The following is a 22,194-nucleotide window of genomic DNA, read 5'->3' as shown; positions in this document are numbered from 1 at the left end:
ATAACCCCACAGATATACAGCTCTGCAGCACAAACAGGTATTTCTAATCATTGATAAAGGTGGTGGAGACAGGCGGTGGGGGGGGGGGCTGCTTAGAGACAAAACATATGTAAATGGGGCAATTAGCCCGCCCATGGCACAAATAGGATGTGACCTTGTTTGATTAGAAGATGACAACGGTCTTTCTTTCCAAAAGCCCAACAACATCTCCACCACATTGACCAAAAACGTTATTGGATTATGTGGATTATTGTGCCAAATTTTTTGACGGTATTACAGAGTGCTAGATTACACAATCCCCATCATTACACACACCTCCTCCCCATCATTACACACACCTCCTCCCCATCATTACACACACCTTCTCCCCATCATTACACACACCTCCTCCCCATCATTACACACACCTCCTCCCCATTATTACACACACCTCCTCCCCATCATTACACACACCTCCTCCCCATCATTACACACACCTCCTCCCCATCATTACACACACCTCCTCCCCATCATTACACACACCTCCTCCCCATCATTACACACACCTCCTCCCCATCGTTACACACACCTCCTCCCCATCATTACACACACCTCATCCCCACCATTACACACACCTCATCCCCATCATTACACACACATCCTCCCCATCATTACACACACCTCCTCCCCATCGTTACACACACCTCCTCCCCATCATTACACACACCTCCTCCCCATCGTTACACACACCTCCTCCCCATCGTTACACACACCTCCTCCCCATCGTTACACACACCTCCTCCCCATCGTTACACACACCTGGACTTCCTCACGGCCCTGAGTATTCTCCCTTTATTTAGCCCTCAGTAGCCTCAGTCTTCAGGCAGTAGTGTTTACGTTCAATACGCTGCTCCGGTTGTGATCATCTTCATGTTTATTATTATTCAACCTTCTGCACCTGCTTCCTGACTCCCTGTGTATACATTACAGATACACAGGTGTCCTGTCCTGTCTATCAGGTGTCCTGTCTATCATGTGTCCTGTCCTGTCTATCAGGTCTCCTGTCCTGTGTAGCCCATATCCTGTCTCTCAAGTGTCCTGTCTATCAGGTGTCCTGTTCTGTGGAGCCTATATCCTGTCTATCAGGTGTCCTGTCTATCAGATGTCCTTTCCTGTGGAGCCTATATCCTGTCTATCACATGTCCTGTCCTGTCTATGAGGTGTCCTGTCCTGTCTATCAGGTGTCCTGTCCTGTCTATCAGGTGTCCTGTCCTGTCTATGAGGTGTCCTGTCCTGTCTATCAGGTGTCCTGTCCTGTCTATCAGGTGTCCTGTCCTGTCTATCAGGTGTCCTGTCCTGTGTAGCCCATATCCTGTCGCTCAGGTGTCCTGTCTATCAGGTGTCCTGTTCTGTGGAGCCTATATCCTGTCTATCACATGTCCTGTCCTGTCTATCAGGTGTCCTGTGCTGTCTATCAGGTGTCCTGTCTATCAGGTGTCCTGTCCTCTCTATGAGGTGTCCTGCGCTGTCTATGAGGTGTCCCGCCCTGTCTATCGGGTGTGCTGTCCTGTCTATCAGGTGTCCTGTCCTGTCTATCAGGTGTCCTGTGCTGTTTATCAGGTGTCCTGTCCTGTTTAGCATGTGTCCTGTGCTGTCTATGAGGTGTCCTGTCTATGAGGTGTCCTGTCCTCTCTATGAGGTGTCCTGCACTGTCTATCAGGTGTCCTGTCTATCAGGTGTCCTGTCCTGTCTATCAGGTGTCCTGTGCTGTCTATCAGGTGTCCTGTCCTGTCTATCAGGTGTCCTGTCCTGTCTATCAGGTGTCCTGTCCTGTCTATCAGGTGTCCTGTGCTGTCTATCAGGTGTCCTGTCCTGTTTATCAGGTGTCCTGTGCTGTCTATCAGGTGTCCTGTCTATCAGGTGTCCTGCGCTGTCTATCAGGTGTCCTGCCCTGTCTATCAGGTGTCCTGCCCTGTCTATCAGGTGTCCTGCGCTGTCTATCAGGTGTCCTGCCCTGTCTATCAGGTGTCCTGCCCTGTCTATCAGGTGTCCTGTCCTGTCTATCAGGTGTCCTGTCCTGTCTATCAGGTGTCCTGTGCTGTCTATCAGGTGTCCTGTCTATCATGTGTCCTGTCCTGTCTATCAGGTGTCCTGTGCTGTCTATCAGGTGTCCTGTCCTGTCTATCAGGTGTCCTGTCTATCATGTGTCCTGTCCTGTCTATCAGGTGTCCTGTCCTGTCTCAGGTGTCCTGTCCTGTCTTAGGTGTCCTGTGCTGTCTATCAGGTGTCCTGTCTCTGCCAGACAGATCACAGAGGTCGTCTCTGCCAGACAGATCACAGAGGTCGTCTCTGCCAGACAGATCACAGATCTAGTCTCTGCCAGACAGATCACAGATCTAGTGTCTGCCAGACAGATCACAGATCTAGTGTCTGCCAGACAGATCACAGATCTAGTCTCTGCCAGACAGATCACAGATCTAGTCTCTGCCAGACAGATCACAGATCTAGACTCTGCCAGACAGATCTAGTCTCTGCCAGACAGATCACAGACGTTGTCTCTGCCAGACAGATCACAGATCTAGTCTCTGCCAGACAGATCACAGAGGTCACCTCTGCCAGACAGATCACAGATGGACTACCAGGAACCGAGCTGACTACCGGATGTGCTCGACCCTAATTGCTCCTTCAAGTTGCTCTGGATAAGAGCGGCTGATAAATGACTAAAATGTACAGTTGAAATCGGAAGTTTACAAACACCTTAGCCGAATACATTTAAAATCAGTTTTTCACAATTCCTTAACATTTAATCATAGTAACGATTCCCTGTCTTAGGTAAGTTAGGATCACCACTTTATTTTAAGAATGTGAAATGTCAGAATAATAGTAGAGAGAATTACTTATTTCAGTTTTTATTTCTTTCATCACATTCCCAGTGGGCCAGAAGTTTACATACACTCAATTAGTATTCGGTAGCATTGCCTTTAAATTGTTTAACTTGGGTCAAACGTTTCGGGTAGCCTTCCACAAGCTTCCCACAATAGGTTGGGTGAATTTTGGCCCATTCCTCCTGACAGAGCTGGTGTAACTGAGTCAGGTTTTTAGGCCTCCTTGCGCGCACACACTTTTTTAGTTCTGCCCACAAATGTTCTATAGGTTTGAGGTGCAGGGCTTTGTTATGGCCACTCCAATACCATGACTTCGTTGTCCTTAAGCCATTTTGCCACAACTTTGGATGTAGGCTTGGGATCTTTGTCCATTTGGAGCAGTGGCTTCTTCCTTGCTGAGCGGCCTTTCAGGGGAATGTCGATATAGGACTCGTTTTACTGTGGATATAGATAATTTTGTACCTATTTCCTCCAGCATCTTCACAAGGTCCTTTGCTGTTGTTCTGGGATTGATTTGCACTTTTCGCACCAAAGTACGTTCATCTCTAGGAGACAGAATACGTCTCCTTCCTGAGCGGTATGACGGCTGCGTGGTCCCATGGTGTTTATACTTGCGTACTATTGTTTGTACAGATGAACGTGGTACCTTCAGGCGTTTGGCTGATTTCTTTTGATTTTCCCATGATGTAAAGCAAAGAGGCACTGAGTTTGAAGGTTGGCCTTGAAATACATCCACAGGTCCACCTCCAATTGACTCAAATTATGTTAATTAGCCTATCCGAAGCTTCTAAAGCCATGACATTATTTTCTGGAATTTTCCAAGCTGTTTAAAGGCACAGTCAACTTAGTGAATGTAAACTTCTGACCCACTGGAATTGTGATACAGTGAATTATAGGTTAAATAACCTGTCTGTAAACAATTGTTGGAAAAATTACTTGTGTCATACACAAAGTAGATGTCCTAACCAACTTATCAAAACTATAGTTTGTTAACAAGAAATTTGTGGAGTGGTTGAAAAACAAGTTTTAATGACTCCAACCTAAGTGTATGTAAACTAGTTTTAATGACTCCAACCTAAGTGTATGTAAACTAGTTTTAATGACTCCAACCTAAGTGTATGTAAACTAGTTTTAATGACTCCAACCTAAGTGTATGTAAACTAGTTTTAATGACTCCAACCTAAGTGTATGTAAACTAGTTTTAATGACTCCAACCTAAGTGTATGTAAACTAGTTTTAATGACTCCAACCTAAGTTTATGTAAACTAGTTTTAATGACTCCAACCTAAGTTTATGTAAACTAGTTTTAATGACTCCAACCTAAGTTTATGTAAACTAGTTTTAATGACTCCAACCTAAGTTTATGTAAACTAGTTTTAATGACTCCAACCTAAGTGTATGTAAACTTCTGACTTCACCTGTACCTGTAAAATGTAAATGAGCCATTTTGGACACAGACTCCAGCTAAGGTTGTTCCCACCTGTCTTCAGCATGCATAACACAGCTCCCCGGGGATCTGGCGGAGGCCTGTTGGAGTTTCTGAGACTCTATCCTTCCTGAGAACCCCTCCAGCAGACGCAGACCTCCAAAGTTCCCCGCCACCTCGCCGTAGCCCCCTGCCACCGCCTCCGCTGTCCTCAGACTGGACCTTCCCTGGAGGCCAGGGGCTGCTGCTGGGGACTTCAGGTCCAGGTCGCTCTTATTTTCCAGATACATGTTGAGACTGGAGAGTAGTCCCACACAGGGTCTAGACAGAGAGAAGGAGAGACACAGACCAATAAAAATAAATGGGATTTGTTTTAGGCCACACTACAGATTAGGCCTATAGGTCAAAACGACACTACAGATTAGGCCTATAGGTCAAAACGACACTACAGATTAGGCCTATAGGTCAAAACGACACTACAGATTAGGCCTATAGGTCAAAACGACACTACAGATTAGACCTATAGGTCAAAATGACACTACAGATTAGGCCTATAGGTCAAAACGACACTACAGATTAGGCCTATAGGTCAAAACGACACTACAGATTAGGCCTATAGGTCAAAATGACACTACAGATTAAGCCTATAGGTCAAAACGACACTACAGATTAGACCTATAGGTGAAAATGACACTACAGATTAGACCTATAGGTCAAAACGACACTACAGATTAGGCCTATAGGTCAAAATGACACTACAGATTAGACCTATAGGTCAAAACGACACTACAGATTAGGCCTATAGGTCAAAATGACACTACAGATTAGGCCTATAGGTCAAAATGACACTACAGATTAGACCTATAGGTCAAAACGACACTACAGATTAGGCCTATTGGTCAAAATGACACTACAGATTAGGCCTATAGGTCAAAACGACACTACAGATTAGGCCTATAGGTCAAAACGACACTACAGATTAGGCCTATAGGTCAAAACGACACTACAGATTAGGCCTATAGGTCAAAACAACACTACAGATTAGGCCTATAGGTCAAAACGACACTACAGATTAGGCCTATAGGTCAAAATGACACTACAGATTAGGCCTATAGGTCAAAACGACACTACAGATTAGACCTATAGGTCAAAATGTCACTACAGATTAGGCCTATAGGTCAAAACAACACTACAGATTAGGCCTATAGGTCAAAACGACACTACAGATTAGGCCTATAGGTCAAAATGACACTACAGATTAGGCCTATAGGTCAAAACAACACTACAGATTAGGCCTATAGGTCAAAACGACACTACAGATTAGACCTATAGGTCAAAATGACACTACAGATTAGGCCTATAGGTCAAAACAACACTACAGATTAGGCCTATAGGTCAAAACGACACTACAGATTAGACCTATAGGTCAAAATGACACTACAGATTAGGCCTATAGGTCAAAACAACACTACAGATTAGGCCTATAGGTCAAAACGACACTACAGATTAGACCTATAGGTCAAAATGACACTACAGATTAGGCCTATAGGTCAAAACGACACTACAGATTAGGCCTATAGGTCAAAACGACACTACAGATTAGGCCTATAGGTCAAAATGACACTACAGATTAGACCTATAGGTCAAAATGACACTACAGATTAAGCCTATAGGTCAAAATGACACTACAGATTAGGCCTATAGGTCAAAACGACACTACAGATTAGGCCTATAGGTCAAAACTACACTACAGATTAGGCCTATAGGTCAAAATGACACTACAGATTAGGCCTATAGGTCAAAATGACACTACAGATTAGGCCTATAGGTCAAAACAACACTACAGATTAGGCCTATAGGTCAAAATGACACTACAGATTAGGCCTATAGGTCAAAACAACACTACAGATTAGGCCTATAGGTCAAAACGACACTACAGATTAGACTTATAAATGATTATTTATTTATTTATTTAACCAGGTAGGCTAGTTGAGAACAAGTTCTCATTTGCAACTGCGACCTGGACAAGATAAAGCGTAGCAATTTGACACATACAACAACACAGAGTTACACATGGAATAAACAAAACATACAGTCAATAATACAGTAGAACAAAAGAAAACTAAAAGTCTATATACAGTGAGTGCAAATGAGGTAAGTTAAGGAAATAAATAGGCCATGGTGGCGAAGTAATTACAATATAGCAATTAAACACTGGAATGGTAGATCGGCAGAAGGTGAATGTGCAGGTTGAGATACTAGGGTGCAAAGGAGCAAAATAAATAAATAAATAAAAACCAGTATGGGGACGAGGTAGGTAGTTGGGCTGTTTACAGATGGGCTATGTTCAGGTGCAGTGATCTGTAAACTGCTCTGACAGCTGGTGCTTAAAGCTAGTGAGGGAGATGTGAGTCCCCAGCTTCAGAGATTTTTGCAATTCGTTCCAGTCATGGGCAGCAGAGAACTGGAAGGAAAGACGACCAAAGGAGGAATTGGCTTTTGGGGTGACCAGTGAGATATACCTGCTGGAGTGCGTGCTACGAGTGGGTGCTGCTATGGTGACCAGTGAGCTGAGATAAGGCAGGGCTTTACCTAGCAGAGACTTGTAGATAACCTGTAGCCAGTGGGTTTGGCGGCGAGTATGAAGCGAGGGCCAACCAATGAGAGCGTACAGGTCGCAATGGTGGGTAGTGTATGGGGCTTTGGTGACAAAACGGATGGCACTGTGATAGACTGCATCCAGTTTGATGAGTAGAGTGTTGGAGGCTATTTTATAGATGACATCACCGAAGTCGAGGATCGGTATGATAGTCAGTTTTACGAGGGTATGTTTGGCAGCATGAGTGAAGGATGCTTTGTTGCGATATAGGAAGCTGATTCTAGATTTAATTTTGGATTGGAGATGCTTAATGTGAATCTGGAAGGAGAGTTTACAGTCTAACCAGACATCCAGGTATTTGTAGTTGTCCACATATTCTAAGTCCGAGCCGTCCAGAGTAGTGATGCTGGACGGGCGGGCAGGTGCGGGCAGTGATCGATTGAATAACATGCATTTAGTTTTACTTGCGTTTTAGAGCAGTTGGAGGCCACAGAAGGAGAGTTGTATGGCATTGAAGCTTGTCAGGAGGTTAGTTAACACAGTGTCCAAAGAAGGGCCAGAAGTATACAGAATGGTGTCGTCTGCGTAGAGGTGGATCAGAGAATCACCAGCAGCAAGAGCAACATCATTGATGTATACAGAAAAGAGAGTCGGCCCGAGAATTGAACCCTGTGGCACACCCATAGAGACTGTCCCTCCGGTTGCTGTGGAGTGTGCCGGGCTGTTGACCGGGGTAGGGGTAGCCATGTGGAAAGCATGGCCAGCCGTAGAGAAATGCTTATTGACATTCTCAATTATAGTGGATTTATCTGTGATGACAGTGTTTCCTAGCCTCAGAGCAGTGGGCAGCTGGGAGGAGGTGTTCTTATTCTCCATGGACTTTACAGTGTCCCAGAACTTTTTTGAGTTAGTACTACAGGATGCAAATTTGCCTTAGCGTTTCTAACTGCCTGTGTATATTTGTTCCTAACTTCCCTGAACAGCTGCATATCACCGGGGCTATTCGATGCTAATGCAGAACACCACAGGATGTTTTTGTGCTGGTCAAGGGCGGACAGGTCCGGCGTGAACCAAGGACTATATCTATTCCTAGTTATACATTTTTTGAGAGGGGCATGTTTATTTAAGATGGTGAAAAAGGCACTTTTAAAGAATAGCCAGGCATCATCTACTGACGGGATGAGGTCAATGTCATTCCAGGATACCCCGGCCAGGTCGATTAGAAAGGCCTGCTCGGAGAAATGTTTCAAATCAAAACTACACTGCAGATTAGGCCTATATGTTAAAAATACACTATAGATTATTTCTATAGGTTAAAGTTACACTACAGATTAGGCCTATAGGTCAAAACGACACTACAGATTAGGTCTATAGGTCAAAACAACACTAAAAATTAGGCCTATAGGTTAGGCTACAGATTCAAATTGTAGGTTAAGGATACAGTTTAGGCCAAAAGGCATTACAGTATTTCCTTTCCTTCTTTGGCCGTTATCACTAGACTAGCGTTAAGACACACAGGGAGGCCTGCGTTAGACTAGAGTTAACAGAGAGAGAGGCCTGCCCTAGACGAAAGTTAACAGAGAGAGAGGCCTGCGTTAGACTAGATTTAACAGAGTCCAGCCCTAGACTAGAGTTAACAGAGAGAGAGGCCTGTGTTAGACTAGAGTTAACAGAGTCCAGCCCTAGACTAGAGTTTACAGAGAGAGGGGCCTGCGTTAGACTAGAGTTAACAGAGTCCAGCCCTAGACTAGAGTTTACAGAGAGAGAGGCCTGCCCTAGACTAGAGTTTACAGAGAGAGAGGCCTGCCCTAGGCTAGAGTTTACAGAGAGAGTGGCCTGCCCTAGACTAGAGTTAAGAGAGAGGCCTGCCCTAGACTAGAGTTAACAAAGAGAGAGGCCTGCCCTAGACTAGAGTTAACAGAGAGAGAGGCCTGCCCTAGACTAGAGTTAAGAGAGGCCAGCCCTAGGCTAGAGTTAACAAAGAGAGAGGCCTGCCCTAGACTAGAGTTAACAGAGAGAGAGGCCTGCCCTAGACTATAGTTAACAGAGAGAGAGGCCTGCCCTAGACTAGAGTTAACAGAGTCCAGCCCTAGACTAGAGTTAACAAAGAGAGAGTCCAGCCCTAGACTAGAGTTAACAGAGAGAGAGGCCTGCCCTAGACTAGAGTTTACAGAGAGAGAGGCCTGCCCTAGACTAGAGTTAAGAGAGAGGCCTGCCCTAGACTAGAGTTAAGAGAGAGGCCTGCCCTAGACTAGAGTTAAGAGAGAGGCCTGCCCTAGACTAGAGTTAACAGAGAGTCCAGCCCTAGACTAGAGTTAACAGAGAGAGAGGCCTGCCCTAGACTAGAGTTAACAGAGAGAGAGGCATGCCCTAGACTAGAGTTAACAGAGAGAGAGGCCTGCCCTAGACTAGAGTTAACAGAGAGAGAGGCCTGCCCTAGACTAGAGTTAAGAGAGAGAGGCCTGCCCTAGACTAGAGTTTACAGAGAGAGAGGCCTGCCCTAGACTAGAGTTAAGAGAGAGAGAGGCCTGCCCTAGACTAGAGTTAAGAGAGAGAGGCCTGCCCTAGACTAGAGTTAAGAGAGAGGCCTGCCCTAGACTAGAAATAACAGAGAGGCCTGCCCTAGACTAGAGTTTACAGAGAGAGAGGCCTGCGTTAGACTAGAGTTAAGAGAGAGAGGCCTGCCCTAGACTAGAGTTAACAGAGAGAGGCCTGCCCTAGACTAGAGTTAACAGAGAGAGGCCTGCCCTAGACTAGAATTAACAGAGAGGCCTGTACTAGACGAGAGTTAACAGAGAGAGAGGCCTGCCCTAGACGAGAGTTAACAGAGAGAGAGGCCTGCTCTAGACTAGAATTAACAGAAAGAGGCCTGCCCTAGTCTAGAGTTAACAGAGAGAGAGGCCTGCCCTAGACGAGAGTTAACAGAGTCCAGCCCTAGACTAGAGTTAACAAAGAGAGAGGCCTGCCCTAGACTAGAGTTAACAGAGAGAGGCCTGCCCTAGACTAGAGTTAACATAGAGTCCAGCCCTAGACTAGAGTTAACAGAGAGAGGCCTTCCCTAGACTAGAATTAACAGAGAGAGGCCTGCGTTAGACTAGAGTTAAGAGAGAGGCCTGCCCTAGACTAGAGTTAACAGAGAGAGGCCTGCCCTAGACTAGAGTTAACAGAGAGAGGCCTGCCTGTGTGAGATTGCCAATTAAGTAGTGTTGGAGAATTGTGGGCTGGCAGGTATAATGAGCCAGGAAATCTGACTGTGTGAGATCCCCAGGGGAATCATAAGCTGATCCATGTGGTCTAGACATGGGCTGCCCCATCATGTGATCACAACAATCAGCTACTACCATTGTGTGTCAGCATGCACACTTGGTCCTCATTCAGAAACTCCGACCTTCGAAGCCGAGGCCCCCTGAGGCAGAGAGAAGTCACATGACCCCCTGGCTGGCCCTCAGCCTCTAGTAATGTGACATCCTTGTGGACACGCCATACTACCACACCATACTACCACACCATACTACCACACCATACAGATCTACTACTACCACACCATACTACCACACCATACAGATCTACTACTACCACACCATACAGATCTACTACTACCACACCATACTACCACACCATACTACCACACCATACTACAACACCATACTACCACACCATACAGATCTACTACTACCACACCATACAGATCTACTACTACCACACCATACTACAACACCATACTACCACACCATACTACAACACCATACTACCACACCATACAGATCTACTACGACCACACCATACTACCACACCATACAGATCTACTACTACCACACCATACTACCACACCATACTACCACACCATACTACCACACCATACAGATCTACTACTACCACACCATACTACAACACCATACTACCACACCATACTACCACACCATACTACCACACCATACAGATCTACTACTACCACACCATACTACCACACCATACTACCACACCATACTACCACACCATACAGATCTACTACTACCACACCATACAGATCTACTACTACCACACCATACTACAACACCATACTACCACACCATACTACCACACCATACAGATCTACTACTACCACACCATACAGATCTACTACTACCACACCATACTACCACACCATACAGATCTACTACTACCACACCATACTACCACACCATACAGATTTACTCTACCACACCATACTACCACACCATACTAACACACCATACTACCACACCATACAGATCTACTACTACCACACCATACAGATCTACTACTACCACACCATAATACCACACCATACTACAACACCATACTACAACACCATACTACCACACCATACAGATCTACTACTACCACACCATACTACCACACCATACAGCTCTACTACTACCACACCATACTACCACACCATACAGATTTACTCTACCACACCATACTACCACACCATACTAACACACCATACATATATACTACTACCACACCATACAGATCTACTACTACCACACCATACTACCACACCATACAGATTTACTCTACCACACCATACTACCACACCATACAGATTTACTCTACCACACCATACTACCACACCATACAGATCTACTACTACCACACCATACAGATCTACTACTACCACACCATACTACCACACCATACTACCACACCATACTACAACACCATACTACCACACCATACAGATCTACTACGACCACACCATACTACCACACCATACAGATCTACTACTACCACACCATACTACCACACCATACTAACACACCATACAGATCTACTACTACCACACCATACTACCACACCATACAGATCTACTACTACCACACCATTCTACCACACCATACTACCACACCATACAGATCTACTACTACCACACCATACTACCACACCATACATATATACTACTACCACACCATACTAGCACACTGTACTACCACACCATACTGATCTACTACTACCACACCATACTACCACACCATACCACCACACCATACTGATCTACTAGTACCGCACCATACTACCACACCATATAGATCTACTACTACCACACCATACTACCACACCATACATATCTACTACTACCACACCATACTACCATACTACTACCCCATACAGATCTACGACTACCACACCATACTACCACACCATACAGATCCACTACTACCACACCATGCTACCACACCATAATACCACACCATACTACCATACCATAATACTGCACCATACTACCATACCGCCACACCGTACAGTTCTACTAGTACCACACCATACTACCACACCACATATATCTACTACTACCCTACCATACAGATCTACTAGTACCACACCATACTACCACACCATACTACCACACCATACAGATCTACTACTACCACACCATACTACCACACCATACAGATCTACTACTACCACACCATACTACCACACCATACAGATCTACTACTACCACACCATACTACCACACCATACAGATCTACCAGTACCACACCATACTACCACACCATACCACCACACCATACAGATCTACTAGTACCACACCATACCACCACACCATACAGATCTACTAGTACCACACCATGCTACCACACCATAATACCACACCATACTACCATACCATAATACTGCACCATACTACCATACCGCCACACCGTACAGTTCTACTAGTACCACACCATACTACCACACCATACTACCACACCACATATATCTACTACTACCCTACCATACAGATCTACTAGTACCACACCATACTACCACACCATACTACCACACCATACAGATCTACTACTACCACACCATACTACCACACCATACAGATCTACTACTACCACACCATACTACCACACCATACAGATCTACTACTACCACACCATACTACCACACCATACAGATCTACCAGTACCACACCATACTACCACACCATACCACCACACCATACAGATCTACTAGTACCACACCATACACCACACAGATCTACTAGTACCACACCATACACCACACCATACAGATCTACTTGTACCACACCATACAGATCTTCTACTATCACACCATACTACCATACCATACTACCACACCATAGAGATCTACTAGTACCACACCATACTACCACGCCATACTACCACACCATACAGATCTACTACTACCACACCATACTACCACACCATACCACCACACCATACTACCACACCATACAGATCTACTAGTACCACACCATACTACCACCATACTACCACACCATACTACCACACCATATAGATCTACGACTACCACACCATACAGATCTACCAGTACCACACCATACTACCACACCATACAGATCTACTACTACCATACCATACAGATCTATGACTACCACACCATACTACCACACCATACATATATACTACTACCACACCATACTATCACACCATGCTACCACCCCATACAGATCTACTACTACCACACCATACTACCACACCATACAGATCTACTACTATTTCCACACCATACTACCACACCATACAGATCTACTACTACCACACCATACTACCACACCATACAGATCTACAACTACCACACCATACTACCACACGATACTACCACACCACATATATCTACTACTACCCTACCATACAGATCTACTAGTACCACACCATACCACCACACCATACTACCACACCATACAGATCTACCACTACCACACCATACTACCACACCATACTACCACACCATACTACCACACCATAATACCACAACATTCTACCATACCACCACACCATACAGATCTACTAGTACCACACCATACTACCACACCATACTACCACACCACATATATCTACTACTACCCTACCATACAGATCTACTACTACCACACCATACTACCACACCATAATACCACACCATACTACCACACCATACTACCACACCATACAGATCTACTACTACCATACCATACTACCACACCATACAGATCTACTACTACCATACCATGCAGATCTACTACTACCACACCACACTACCACACCATACTTCCACACCATACAGATCTACTACTACCACACCATACTACCACACCATACAGATCTACTACTACCACACCATACTACCACCCCATACAGATCTACTACTACCACACCATACTACCACACCATACAGATCTACTACTACCACACCATACAGATCTACTACTACCACACCATACTACAACACCATACTACCTCACCATACTACCACACCATACAGATCTACTACTACCACACCATACAGATCTACTACTACCACACCATACTACCACACCATACAGATCTACTACTACCACACCATACTACCACACCATACAGATTTACTCTACCACACCATACTACCACACCATACTAACACACCATACTACCACACCATACAGATCTACTACTACCACACCATACAGATCTACTACTACCACACCATAATACCACACCATACTACAACACCATACTACAACACCATACTACCACACCATACAGATCTACTACTACCACACCATACTACCACACCATACAGCTCTACTACTACCACACCATACTACCACACCATACAGATTTACTCTACCACACCATACTACCACACCATACTAACACACCATACATATATACTACTACCACACCATACTACCACACCATACAGATCTACTACTACCACACCATACTACCACACCATACAGATTTACTCTACCACACCATACTACCACACCATACAGATTTACTCTACCACACCATACTACCACACCATACAGATCTACTACTACCACACCATACAGATCTACTACTACCACACCATACTACCACACCATACTACCACACCATACTACAACACCATACTACCACACCATACAGATCTACTACGACCACACCATACTACCACACCATACAGATCTACTACTACCACACCATACTACCACACCATACTAACACACCATACAGATCTACTACTACCACACCATACTACCACACCATACAGATCTACTACTACCACACCATTCTACCACACCATACTACCACACCATACAGATCTACTACTACCACACCATACTACCACACCATACATATATACTACTACCACACCATACTAGCACACTGTACTACCACACCATACTGATCTACTACTACCACACCATGCTACCACACCATACCACCACACCATACAGATCTACTAGTACCACACCATACTACCACACCATATAGATCTACTACTACCACACCATACTACCACACCATACATATCTACTACTACCACACCATACTACCATACTACTACCCCATACAGATCTACGACTACCACACCATACTACCACACCATACAGATCCACTACTACCACACCATGCTACCACACCATAATACCACACCATACTACCATACCATAATACTGCACCATACTACCATACCGCCACACCGTACAGTTCTACTAGTACCACACCATACTACCACACCACATATATCTACTACTACCCTACCATACAGATCTACTAGTACCACACCATACTACCACACCATACTACCACACCATACAGATCTACTACTACCACACCATACTACCACACCATACAGATCTACTACTACCACACCATACTACCACACCATACAGATCTACTACTACCACACCATACTACCACACCATACAGATCTACCAGTACCACACCATACTACCACACCATACCACCACACCATACAGATCTACTAGTACCACACCATACCACCACACCATACAGATCTACTAGTACCACACCATGCTACCACACCATAATACCACACCATACTACCATACCATAATACTGCACCATACTACCATACCGCCACACCGTACAGTTCTACTAGTACCACACCATACTACCACACCATACTACCACACCACATATATCTACTACTACCCTACCATACAGATCTACTAGTACCACACCATACTACCACACCATACTACCACACCATACAGATCTACTACTACCACACCATACTACCACACCATACAGATCTACTACTACCACACCATACTACCACACCATACAGATCTTCTACTACCACACCATACTACCACACCATACAGATCTACCAGTACCACACCATACTACCACACCATACCACCACACCATACAGATCTACTAGTACCACACCATACACCACACAGATCTACTAGTACCACACCATACACCACACCATACAGATCTACTTGTACCACACCATACAGATCTTCTACTATCACACCATACTACCATACCATACTACCACACCATAGAGATCTACTAGTACCACACCATACTACCACGCCATACTACCACACCATACAGATCTACTACTACCACACCATACAGATCTATGACTACCACACCATACTACCACACCATACATATATACTACTACCACACCATACTATCACACCATGCTACCACCCCATACAGATCTACTACTACCACACCATACTACCACACCATACAGATCTACTACTATTTCCACACCATACTACCACACCATACAGATCTACTACTACCACACCATACTACCACACCATACAGATCTACAACTACCACACCATACTACCACACGATACTACCACACCACATATATCTACTACTACCCTACCATACAGATCTACTACTACTGGTCCTTCTGTAGCTCAGTTGGTAGAGCATGGCGCTTGTAACGCCAGGGTAGTGGGTTCGATCCCCGGGACCACCCATACGTAGAATGTATGCACACATGACTAAGTCGCTTTGGATAAAAGTGTCTGCTAAATGGCATATATTATTATTTATTATTACCAGACCATACTACCACACCATACAGATCTACTAGTACCACACCATACTACCACACGATACTACCACACCATATTACCACACAATACTACCACACCAAACTACAACACCATACTACCACACCATAATACCACACCATAATACCACACCATTCTACCATACCACCACACCATACAGATCTACTAGTACCACACCATACTACCACACGATACTACCACACCACATATATCTACTACTACCCTACCATACAGATCTACTACTACCACACCATACTACCACACCATACCACCACACCATTCTACCATACCACCACACCATACAGATCTACTACTACCACACCATACCACCACACCATACAGATCTACTAATACCACACCATACTACCACACCATAATACCACACCATTCTACCATACCACCACACCATACAGATCTACTACTACCACACCATACTACCACACGATACTACCACACCACATATATCTACTACTACCCTACCATACAGATCTACTACTACCAGACCATACTACCACACCATACTACCACACCATACAGATCTACGACTACCACACCACACTACCACACCATACTACCACACCATACAGATCTACGACTACCACACCACACTACCACACCATACTACCACACCATACCACCACACCATACAGATCTACTACTACCACACCATACCACCACACCATACAGATCTACTAATACCACACCATACTACCACACCATAATACCACACCATTCTACCATACCACCACACCATACAGATCTACTACTACCACACCATACTACCACACGATACTACCACACCACATATATCTACTACTACCCTACCATACAGATCTACTACTACTGGTCCTTCTGTAGCTCAGTTGGTAGAGCATGGCGCTTGTAACGCCAGGGTAGTGGGTTCGATCCCCGGGACCACCCATACGTAGAATGTATGCACACATGACTAAGTCGCTTTGGATAAAAGTGTCTGCTAAATGGCATATATTATTATTTATTATTACCAGACCATACTACCACACCATACAGATCTACGACTACCACACCACACTACCACACCATACAGATCTACGACTACCACACCATACCACCACACCATACAGATCTACTACTACCACACCATCACACCATACAGATCTACTAATACCACACCATACTACCACACCATAATACCACACCATTCTACCATACCACCACACCATACAGATCTACTACTACCACACCATACTACCACACGATACTACCTCACCACATATATCTACTACTACCCTACCATACAGATCTACTACTACCACACCATACTACCACACCATACTACCACACCATACAGATCTACTACTACCATACCATACTACCACACCATACAGATCTACTACTACCACACCATACTACCACACCATACTACCACACCATACAGATCTACTACTACCACACCATACTACCACACCATACTACCACACCATACAGATCTACTACTACCACACCATACAGATCTACTATTACCACACCATACTACCACACCATACTACCACACCATACAGATCTACTACTACCACACCATACTACCACACCATACAGATCTACTACTACCATACCATACAGATCTACTACTACCACACCATACAGATCTACTACTACCACACCATACTACCACACCATACCACCACACCATACAGATCTACTACTACCACACCATACTACCACACCATACTACCACACCACACTACCACACCATACCACCACACCATACAGATCTACTACTACCACACCATACAGATCTACTACTACCACACCATACTACCACACCATACTACCACACCATACCACCACACCATACAGATCTACTACTACCACACCATACAGATCTACTACTACCACACCATACAGATCTACGACTACCACACCACACTACCACACCATACTACCACACCATACCACCACACCATACAGATCTACTACTACCACACCATACAGATCTACTACTACCACACCATACAGATCTACGACTACCACACCACACTACCACACCATACTACCACACCATACAGATCTACTACTACCACACCATACTACCACACCATACTACCACACCATAATACCACACCATTCTACCATACCACCACACCATACAGATCTACGAGTACCACACCACACTACCACACCATACTACCACACCATACAGATCTACTACTACCACACCATACTACCACACTATACTACCACACCATAATACCACACCATTCTACCATACCACCACACCATACAGATCTACTAGTACCACACCATACTACCACACGATACTACCACACCACATATATCTACTACTACCCTACCATACAGATCTACTACTACCACACCATACTACCACACCATACTACCACACCATACAGATCTACTACTACCATACCATACTACCACACCATACTACCACACCATACAGATCTACTAGTACCACACCATACAGATCTACTACTACCACACCATACTACCACACCATACAGATCTACTAATACCATACCATACTACCACACCATACTACCACCCCATACAGATCTACTAGTACCACACCATACTACCACACCATACTACCACACCATACTACCACACCATACAGATCTACTACTACCACACCATACTACCACACCATACAGATCTACTACTACCACACCATACTACCACCCCATACAGATCTACTAGTACCACACCATACTACCACCCCATACAGATCTACTAGTACCACACCATACAGGTCTACTAGTACCACACCATACTACCACACCATACTACCACACCATACTACCACCCCATACAGATCTACTACTACCATACCATACTACCACACCATACTACCACACCATACTACCACACCATACAGATCTACTACTACCATACCATACTACCACACCATACTACCACACCATACAGATCTACTAGTACCACACCATACAGATCTACTACTACCACACCATACTACCACACCATACAGATCTACTAATACCATACCATACTACCACACCATACTACCACCCCATACAGATCTACTAGTACCACACCATACTACCACACCATACTACCACACCATACAGATCTACTACTACCACACCATACTACCACCCCATACAGATCTACTAGTACCACACCATACTACCACCCCATACAGATCTACTAGTACCACACCATACAGGTCTACTAGTACCACACCATACAGGTCTACTAGTACCACACCATACTACCACACCATACTACCACACCATACTACCACCCCATACAGATCTACTACTACCATACCATACTACCACACCATACTACCACACCATACTACCACACCATACAGATCTACTACTACCATACCATACTACCACACCATACTACCACACCATACAGATCTACTAGTACCACACCATACAGATCTACTACTACCACACCATACTACCACACCATACAGATCTACTAATACCATACCATACTACCACCCCATACAGATCTACTAGTACCACACCATACTACCACCCCATACAGATCTACTAGTACCATACCATACTACCACACCATACTACCACACCATACTACCACACCATACTACCACCCCATACAGATCTACTAGTACCACACCATACAGATCTACTACTACCACACCATACTACCACCCCATACAGATCTACTAGTACCACACCATACAGGTCTACTACTACCACCCCATAAAGATCTACTAGTACCATACCATACTACCACACCATACTACCACACCATGCTACCACCCCATACAGATCTACTAGTACCACACCATACAGGTGTTTGGTTGTATCTGGGCATTAGTTTCGCTGTTCCTGGTGCCTGTGGTTAAGACCATTCAGAAATCAAGCAGTGATCGCAATGATCGCAAACTGTCTAGCAATGAAATTGTATTAAATTAAAATAGAAAATCAGTTGCGGAGACAGTGGATTAATCAACCATACAGAATGTGTGAATTGTCTGCTGTTTGTCAATGAATGGCACTTTCTCCATTGTCAGAGATTAGTGAAAGGTTCCCAAGCTGGGCTTTAAGTGGCACGGTATTATACTGTAGTTACTAGTCCTAAACTCACTACAACACAACTCAATGATGACTGTGTTCATTGACTCTCACTACAATTACAAAACATAGTAAGCAATGTTAAACAAACACAATATATTAAAGATTGAATTTATAGTAATGTTCTGTTGTTTATACTACAACACCATACCACCACACCATACAGATCTACTACTACTAAGAATGAATTTATAGTAATGTTCTGTTGTTTATTCATGTAACAAAAATACGCATACACAGTTTTTTAAAGGTTTTAGAATGCATATAACATTTAAACATTTCAACATTTAAACCTCATCTAAACTGTTTGATAATGGTCACCTGATACAGGACACGGATTACAAATATGGAATGACAAAAACATGATTATTTTTTAAAAATCTTACCTTTAAAATTGTATGCTGTGAGGGGCAATTCTGTTGATAGTGATGGTGTTGATGATAGGTAGGATGAAGGTGCCCGGATAAAACTAACAAGAAATGTGGACTGTCCCATAAAAAGCCCCAGTTTAGTGATGTTGTTTCTGTCTTGGTGTGCGAGGTAAGGCAGTCCTGCTCTGTTCCTTATCCACTGGGAGGGTTGGGTGGAACGAGAAGGAAAGGTGGAGCTGCTATCTTTCCTCGTCCAGGAGGAGAGGAGGAGGAGCTGCTATCTTTCCTCGTCCAGGAGGAGAAGAGGTGGAGCTGCTATCTTTCCTCGTCCAGGAGGAGAGGAGGAGGAGCTGCTATCTTTCCTCGTCCAGGAGGAGAAGAGTTGGAGCTGCTATCTTTCCTAGTCCAGGAGGAGAAGAGGAGGAGGTGCTATCTTTCCTAGTCCAGGAGGAGAAGAGGTGGAGCTGCTATCTTTCCTAGTCAAGGAGGAGAGGAGGAGGAGCTGCTATCTTTCCTAGTCCAGGAGGAGAAGAGGATGAGGTGCTTTCTCCCCTAGTCCAGGAGGAGAAGAGGAGGAGGTGCTATCTCCCCTAGTCCAGGAGGAGAAGAGGAGGAGGTGCTATCTCTCCTAGTCCAGGAGGAGAAGAGGAGGAGCTGCTATCTCTCCTAGTCCAGGAGGAGAGGAGGAGGAACTGCTATCTCTCCTAGTCCAGGAGGAGAAGAGGAGGAGCTGCTATCTCTCCTAGTCCAGGAGGAGAAGAGGTGGAGCTGCTATCTCTCCTAGTCCAGGAGGAGAAGAGGAGGAGGTGCTATCTCTCCTAGTCTAGGAGGAGAGGAGGAGGAACTGCTATCTCTCCTAGTCCAGGAGGAGAAGAGGAGGAGCTGCTATCTCTCCTAGTCCAGGAGGAGAAGAGGTGGGGCTGCTATCTCTCCTAGTCCAGGAGGAGAAGAGGAGGAGCTGCTATCTCTCCTAGTCCAGGAGGAGAAGAGGAGAAGCTGCTATCTCTCCTAGTCCAGGAGGAGAAGAGGAGGAGCTGCTATCTCTCCTAGTCCAGGAGG

The 22,194-nt window shown here is 44.6% G+C and overlaps 1 protein-coding gene across 2 annotated transcripts in view; it reads right to left on the bottom strand.

The window, feature by feature from the left end:
• oca2 (oculocutaneous albinism II) overlaps positions 1-21,369 on the bottom strand; it is a 369,117-nt gene extending 347,748 nt beyond the window's left edge. The window contains exons 1-2 of one of the 2 annotated variants that reach the window (XM_052467917.1): positions 21,151-21,369; positions 4,345-4,611 (exon numbers count right to left, since the gene is read on the bottom strand). In XM_052467917.1, coding sequence (XP_052323877.1) covers positions 4,345-4,580 — 236 coding nt within the window. In that variant the 5' untranslated portion in view covers positions 4,581-4,611; positions 21,151-21,369. The remainder of the gene's footprint in view (positions 1-4,344; positions 4,612-21,150) is intronic. The other variant, XM_052467907.1, reaches the window with a different exon arrangement.
• Positions 21,370-22,194: the final 825 nt, after the last annotated feature.

The sequence above is a fragment of the Oncorhynchus keta genome, chromosome 1 (genome assembly GCF_023373465.1).
Source record: "Oncorhynchus keta strain PuntledgeMale-10-30-2019 chromosome 1, Oket_V2, whole genome shotgun sequence".
NCBI classification, from domain to species: Eukaryota; Metazoa; Chordata; class Actinopteri; order Salmoniformes; family Salmonidae; genus Oncorhynchus; species Oncorhynchus keta.
Note: the sequence above shows the minus strand (reverse complement) of the source record. Positions and strands in the feature narration are given on the sequence as shown.